This window comes from Sapajus apella, unplaced genomic scaffold (genome assembly GCF_009761245.1).
Source record: "Sapajus apella isolate SASKATOON/1434 unplaced genomic scaffold, GSC_monkey_1.0 scaffold2840, whole genome shotgun sequence".
NCBI classification, from domain to species: domain Eukaryota; kingdom Metazoa; phylum Chordata; class Mammalia; order Primates; family Cebidae; genus Sapajus; species Sapajus apella.
In genome coordinates, this window is record NW_022439766.1 from 551 (window position 1) to 7,651 (window position 7,101).

General features: G+C 59.3%; 1 protein-coding gene across 1 annotated transcript; it reads left to right on the forward strand.

Moving 5' to 3' along the window:
- Positions 1-522: 522 nt before the first annotated feature.
- On the forward strand, positions 523-3,123 carry LOC116547364 (cilia- and flagella-associated protein 74-like; the record flags this gene model as incomplete). The annotated part of the gene is made up of 3 exons (XM_032273339.1): positions 523-678; positions 2,123-2,296; positions 2,982-3,123. Coding segments are annotated over 3 exons (453 nt in total), but the record flags the coding sequence as incomplete, so codon positions are not given.
- Between the last annotated feature and the right edge of the window lie 3,978 nt (positions 3,124-7,101).

Sequence of the window (7,101 nt, forward strand, 5' to 3'; positions counted from 1 at the left end):
GGCACCGTAAGTCCCACTGCACAGGCCACGGTCAGCAGACGGCAACACACTGGCCCCGTCCAAACGTCCTGTCTGTGGCTCCATAGGATGGTCCCCCCGCTCAGTGCTCCTTTCTCTGGCAGACGGGCTAGGCCCAGTCCCCAGACTCATTCCCAGGAGACCACCCGAGCCGTGCTCCCGGGGTCAGCTCGGGGGCTTGTCCTGGGCATGGTTTATCTCAGCAAAAATGAGAACGGTGGGTGCCTGAGGTCGACGCCGGGGATTCCGGGAGTCAGCACGTTTTCCACCAAAGGAAATATTCTGCAGACTCTTCTGAGCATTGCAGAAAAATATTTCATAATGTATTAAAATACTCACATTTCAAGCAGAAAAAGTTACCCAACCACGTGCACCACTGTCTCCGCGCAGAGTACACGACTCGGAAGAGCAGGGCGGGCTGCGGCACCGGCGGGGGCCGCGTGGTTTCTCTTCCCTGTTCTCTGACCTGAGTACGTCTGCACGGCATTCCCCTCCCGACTGCAGGACTGCGAGGCGGCCGCAGGCCCCGGGGTCTCCCGGTTGGTGGACGTCATCTCCAGCGAGTTCATGCAGGCGGACCCCACGGCCAACGCCGAGGAGGAAACATTAGCTGAGCCTGAGATCTCTGGGCTTTGGAACGAAGACCACAGGCCGCACCAGGTACCACCTCCTGCTCCGTCAGACGCCTGCAGTGGGGGGGCCCCCGGACTCTGTTGGCGGCTCCCCACCTCCAAGCCCGACCCTCCCACACCAGTGCTAGAGGCCTCTCCCGGCTGTGCCTGCGTCTCCCACCGCCCCCCAGCACGTCGACGCCCCCACCTTCCTCTCCACACTCAGGCCTCTCCCCCTTCGCGGAGCCTGGAGGGACCCCAAACTCCCAGACAGCAGCAGGGTCACAGCGATGTGAGGGGAGGCATGTGGGGCTCCCAGGCTGAGGGAATCTCTGAGCTACCCTGCGCACTACAGAAGAAGCAGCTTTCTAGAAAAAGTGAGCAAACTGTGACGGCCCGTGTAAGAAACACGCCCCATCCAGCACCAGGGTCCTGCGGCCTCTGAAAGAGCGAGAGTCAGTCCCCGCAGCGTGGCCCGGGCTGTGGCCCTGTCCCATGTGGGGGGGCAATGCCCACCCCCCAGTTCCTGTAAGCACTGGCCACCTCTGCTGTCCGGGCAAAGCCACCTGGCTCTGCTGGTTCTGGGGATGCCGGGCTGACCAGGGCCGCGAACAACAGGCCAGCCAGAGCCACCACCCACACTCAGGACCCCAAGGAAGAAGGATAAGAGGAGGGTCCCCAGCAGCACCCCCAGGAAGCCAGGGAGGAGGCCGTCCAGTGGCCAGGCACGGGCACCAGCAGGGGTGGCCCAGAGCAGAGCCCACGAGGCTTCCAGCACTGAGCCGGTTCTGCTTCTCCTGGTTGCTGGTGTTGGCCAGGGAAGTGGCTTTTCATCTTGAAAAAGACGTTTGTGCCGATGCCGCCCGCTATAGAAAACTGCTTCCTTGTCCTGATTTAACAACCTGGAGGCCGGGCGTGGCGGCGCACGCCTGTAATCCCAGCACTTTGGGAGGCCAAGGCAGGCAGATCATGAGGTCAAGAGATCGAGACCATCCTGGCCAACACGGTGAAACATCGTCCGTCTCTACTGCAAATACAAAAATTAGCCGGGCGTGGTGGCGTACGCCTGTAGTCCCAGCTACTCAGGAGGCTGAGGCAGGAGAATCGCTTGAACCTGGGAGGCAGGGGTTGCAGGGACCCAAGACGGCACCACTGCACTCCAGCCTGGCAGCAGAGCGACACCCCCTAAAAAAAAAAAAAAAAGCAATCTGGAAAGCTCCCCCTCCACGTCATTTCCCAGATCCGCCTGAACCTGGAAGGGTCTGCTTTGCTTGGTTTCCCTCATCTGGAAGTGAGGGCTCCCTGTCTTGTCAATGGAGCAGAAAGTCAGTTGGTCCCTCGGGGCCTACCTGAGCAACTCCCGGGGCTGGGGGCTGTTCCCAGCTCCCAGCTGGTGGCGGCTGGCGGGGCTGGGCTGTCTGCTCTGCGGACTGCTGCCGGCACTGCCCAGGTGGAGCCGCTGACAGGCCCAGCCTCTGTCTCTGTGACCCCAGGTGCCCAAGGAGGACGTGGACCGAAAGCCCGTAGGGGGGACGAAGATGGACAAGGACATCTTGGCGCGCACAGTGGCTCGGCTGCGGAGCAGGGTGGTCCAGAAGCAGGTGGTGTTGGGGCGTGAGTTCCAAGGACGCCCCTTCAACAGCAAGCCAGAGCTCCTCCACTTCAAGGTGAGCCCATGGCGGGGCTAGGCAGCAGCGCGGGTCAGCGAGGGAGCCCCGGCCTCACCCCTGGCATCTTCTGCTTGTTAACCCTGGAAAACCCAGGGGCTTCCTCAGAAGGTGCAGACCAATCTCAGCCCTTCTCTCTGAGGAGGCGGAGGGAGAGGGTCCCGTCTCCATGGGGGGCTGGACGCCAGACCGAGGGGTAAATCCTGGGCAATGGGGGTGCTGTGGCCCCGAAAGACCTGTGCCACTTGGGACAGGATGTAGTGGGGCAGGGTGGGGACACGTGATGCTGAGGTTGGTGCCTCTATGCCTCCGCCAAACTCTGCAAGACAGAGCGGCCCATGAGCTCCTGTGTTTTACCCCAGCTCAGGCCCATCCATGGAGTCAGGGGCCCACCCTGGAGCTGCCATGTTGGAGCCTTGCCTCTCACTGTCACCCACATGGCCCCAGCAAGGCCCATCCTGCCTCAAGTGGCAGAGGCTCTCCTGAGACAGGTTCCCACACCCTGTTCTTCGTGCACCCCAGGGGCCTCCCCGACTCTGGGGAAAACCCTCGGGAACTGTCCCCTGGGAACCTCTCCTGGGCTGGCAAACCCTCACCAGTGGTTACCCTGAGGCAAAGCCTCCTGGCGCTCACCGCACGGGCCCCTCTGACCCGCTCTGAAGCTGCCGCCTCGGCCTTTCCCCAGGACTTTGATGTTGGCAAAGTGTACAAGAAAAAGATCACTCTGGTGAACGCCACCTACACAATCAACTACTGCAAGCTGGTGGGCGTGGAGGAGCACCTCCGGGACTTCATCCACGTAGAGTAAGGGGACGGCTCAGACAGGGAGGGCCGAGGGGCAGGGACAGCAGGGGGTCCAGAGCTCCCTTCATGCTCAGAATGGCCAGAACAGGCTCTGTCTGGGCATAAGCCCTCAGGTCCGACTTTCACGAAGATTTTGTAGAGGGGCTCCTCTGTCTTCTTGTGTCAAAGTCATCTATACCAACCCCATTTCCCTTCACGAATGGCGGAAGTTTTTGCCTGGCTGCCCGAGTTTCCTTTTGTCTTTGTTTGTTTTGTTGTTGTTTGAGACAGAGTCTCACCCTGTCACCAGGCTGGAGTGCAATGGTGTGACCTCAGTTCACTGCAACCTCCACGTCCTGGGTTCAAGAGATCCTCCTGCCTCAGCCTCCCCAGTTGCTGGGGTTATTGGCACACACCACCACTCCCAGCCAATTTTGTATTTTTAGTAGACACAGGGTTTCACCATGTTGCCCAGGCGGGTCTCAAACTCCTAACCTCAGGTGATCCACCTGTCTTGGCCTCCCACAAAGTGCTGGGATGACAGGCATGAGCCATGGCACCCAGCCAGAGTTGCCTTTTGTATTGCTATGTTTTGATGTCGACCATTCTGATAACTTTCCCTGGAAATTAGCTAGTCTGCTCAGCGTCGGGGTTAAAGCTGTCTTCACGTCAGCACTCTTCCTTGAATTATGGGTGTCTGCTTTTACTCTGTAACAACATCTCTGTTTTTCGCTTGCAGACTCCACTTACGTGTATGTTGGATCCTCTTTGCTGGTCTTTCTTGTCTGCTGTTTTCCTTCTGGTTGCCTTTAATGCTTTCTGCCTTCTTTTTCTTTCCTTCCTTTTTTTTTTTGTTTTGTTTCTTTTATTTTTTGAGATGGAGTCTCACTCTGTCACCCAGGCTGGAGTGCAGTGATGCCATCTCAGCTCACTGCAACCTCCACCTCCCGAGCTCAAGGGATTCTCCTGCCTCAGCCTCCCAAGTAGCTGGGCTTACAGGCGCCCACCACCACGCTCGGCTAATATTTGTATTTTTACTAGAAATGGGGCTTCACCATGTTGGCCAGGCTGGTCTCGATCTCTTGACCTTGTGATCCGCCTGTCTCAGCCTCCCAAAGTGCTGGGATTATAGGTGTGAGCCACCGCACCGGCCTGGTGTGGCTGATTTTTCTTAGACCTCACTGTGCTCGTGAATCTGAAGATTCAGCTCTTTGAGCAATTTTGAGACCTCCTCAGCCGCAGCTCTCCAGGCGCGGCCCTCCCCGGCACAGTCTCCTGCTGTGTCCTCCTGCACCTCCTCTGAAAGCTTCCCGTCCCGCTGGGAATCTCTCGTCTCTTTTCCACGCTGGGCGGCACTCTGGGTGCCACTTGCCTCCTTCGCTGCTTCTAATCGCTCACTGAGCTTCCTCCTCGGCTGCCCTGGCTCCCGTTTCTGAAAATGTCGAGTCTGTTTCGGATGAGTCGGCATTTCTCGAGTGTCTCGTTCTTTCCTCACGTCTGGAGTTCTCTCCTTCCGTCTCTCCCCATCTTGCTCCTGCCCTCTCATGTCTCCGCTCCACACGTCCGTCATCGGAAGGGTTTGGGGCTCGCCCCCCGCTCTGCCCTGCTGGTTGACTCGAGGCACGGGCGTCCGTCCTCGGATTCTGCTCCTCTCCCCGGCGGGCTCCACCCCGGGCTCTGCGCAGTCCTCGCCAACCCCCTTCCCTCCACCCCGGGCTCTGCGCGGTCCTCGCCAACGCCCTTCCCTCCACCCCGGGCTCTGCGTGGTCCTCGCCAACCCCCTTCCCTCCACCCCGGGCTCTGCGCGGTCCTCGCCAACGCCCTTCCCTCCCGATCGACTGGAGGAGCTTTGGGTTTGCTCCTGCTGGTGCCATGGGAACGTTGCCAGCCAAGGACACACTTTTGTTTGAAATTTTACCTTGTACATTTCTGAAGCAAGCATGTTGGGTAAAATCCAACCTTGTGACATAGGCCTGGCGTCAGGAGTTCTTGGGGAAATGCCCCTTCACCCAGACAGACCAGCTCCCTCCAGTGCCCTAAGCAGTAGGGGCGGTTTTTCTGGTTCTTTCCCTGGAAGGGGCTGAGAGGGTCCTGACTGGCTCAGGGTTCCTAGTTCCAGCTCTCTTCCTGGCTCCTGCCACATTGGTATCAAAGCCCTAGAGCCCTGGTCCAAGGCCGGGCACCTGTGCCCCAGGGAACTGCAGGCTCACTGACCCATCATGTCCCATTTCCTGGCAGTTGGCCCCGGAAACTTGCCTCACACCTTCATTCCTTGACTCACTCACTCCACAAACGTTTGCACACACTTGAGCGTCCCCCACCTGCCGGGCACTAGGGGCAGCAGCAGGGGACGCAGCAGACCCAGCGCTCCCCAGGGGGAAGGCAGCTGCGCAGGGTACAGAGCCAGGAAGGGGAGGAGCCCGGGAGCTCCAGCCTGACTGTGCTCCGGGCGGGGAGGCGAGCATTGGTCCTCTGCCGCTCTGACCCCGGGTGCTATGGGTCTCATCCTGACTGTGCTCCGGGCGGGCGGGGAGGCAGGCATTCACCCTCTGCAGCTCTGACCCCATGTGCTATGGGTCATGTCCCACAGCTTCGACCCCCCTGGCCCCCTGTCAGCCGGAATGTCCTGTGAAGTGCTTGTCACCTTCAAGCCCATGGTGAGTCAAAGGGGCCGTCAGTTCCCTCGAAGGAGAGGTGGTGATGGGTGGAGCCTGCTGCTCCGTGGTGGAGGGAGGATGCTCTTGGCCTCTCCGTGAGGGTCACTCGGATCCCAGTTTTGATGTTTTATTTCCAAAAAGACACCCAACGTATTCCTTTGGTCGGGTAGAACCACAGCACAGCTCCCCTGAGTTAGTAGCTGAGGGTGCGCCCTCTCGGGCCTGAGTCAGGAGGCTGGGATGTTCCAGGAAGCCTGCGGATGTGTGGCCCTCCTGGGCACCCTGGGCCAACTCCTTCCCCAGGCATCTCCCAAGCCTGGCAGGTGGCACGCGGCCTCGGCCCAGGCAGCATTGAGGTAGCCACGGCCTGTGTAACAGGCTAAAGTTACAGAAAGGCCGGGCGTGGTGGCTCATACCTGTGATCCTGGCACTTTGGGAGGCTAAGGCAGGGGGTTGCTTGAGCCCAGGAGTTCGAGACCAGCCTGGACAACATAGCAACACCCCGTCTCTACAAAAAATACAATTAGCCAGGTGTGGTGGTGCATGTCTGTAATCCCAGCTACTGGAGAGGCTGAGGTGGGAGGATCACTGGACCCCAGGTGGGGGTGGGTGGAGGGAGGTTGCAGTGAGCCGAGAAGGTGCCGCTGCACCCCAGACTGGCCAACAGAGCCAGATCCTGTCCAAAAAAAAAAATTACATAAGTTTATGGTAGTTGGGGTTGTTTTATTTTCTTAGATAAACAAAGACCTAGAAGGAAATGTCTCATTTTTGGCTCAGACGGGAGAGTTTTCAGTTCCACTGAAATGTTCAACAAAGAAGTGTTCGGTGAGTTCAAGGATCTCGGAGCCGGCGCTGCCCAGGGCTTCCTGGCTGGGAGCCCCCGTGGGGGACGGCATCTCCTCGGAGGCAGGGGCTAGTGGGGGGCTCCCATCTCCACCAGGGCCCGGAGCCCCTCCGTCCAGCAGCAGCATAGGTGAGCCTGAGCCGGGCCTTGGGTGGGGGTCTCGAACGTGGGGCGCTCGGACCAGCACTGGAAAAGCCAGACCAACCCTGCTGGACGTGGCACCCGGCCTGCAGGCCTGTGGCTCAGAGGAAGCCGCCATGTTCACGTGTGTTGGAAACAGACGCTCGGGGCTGCAGAGACAAAGGATCTTTCAGCAACGTAGTTTTTACTTCCTGGGCTGCAGGAAGGGGACCCTCATTAGCCATCTTGCCACAAGAGTGCAAAGAACAAAGGAGGGCCGGGCGCGGTGGCTCACGCCTGTAATCCCAGCACTTTGGGAGCCCGAGGCGGGTGGATCACGAGGTCAAGAGATCAAGACCATCCTGGTCAACATGGTGAAACCCCGTCTCTACTAAAAATAC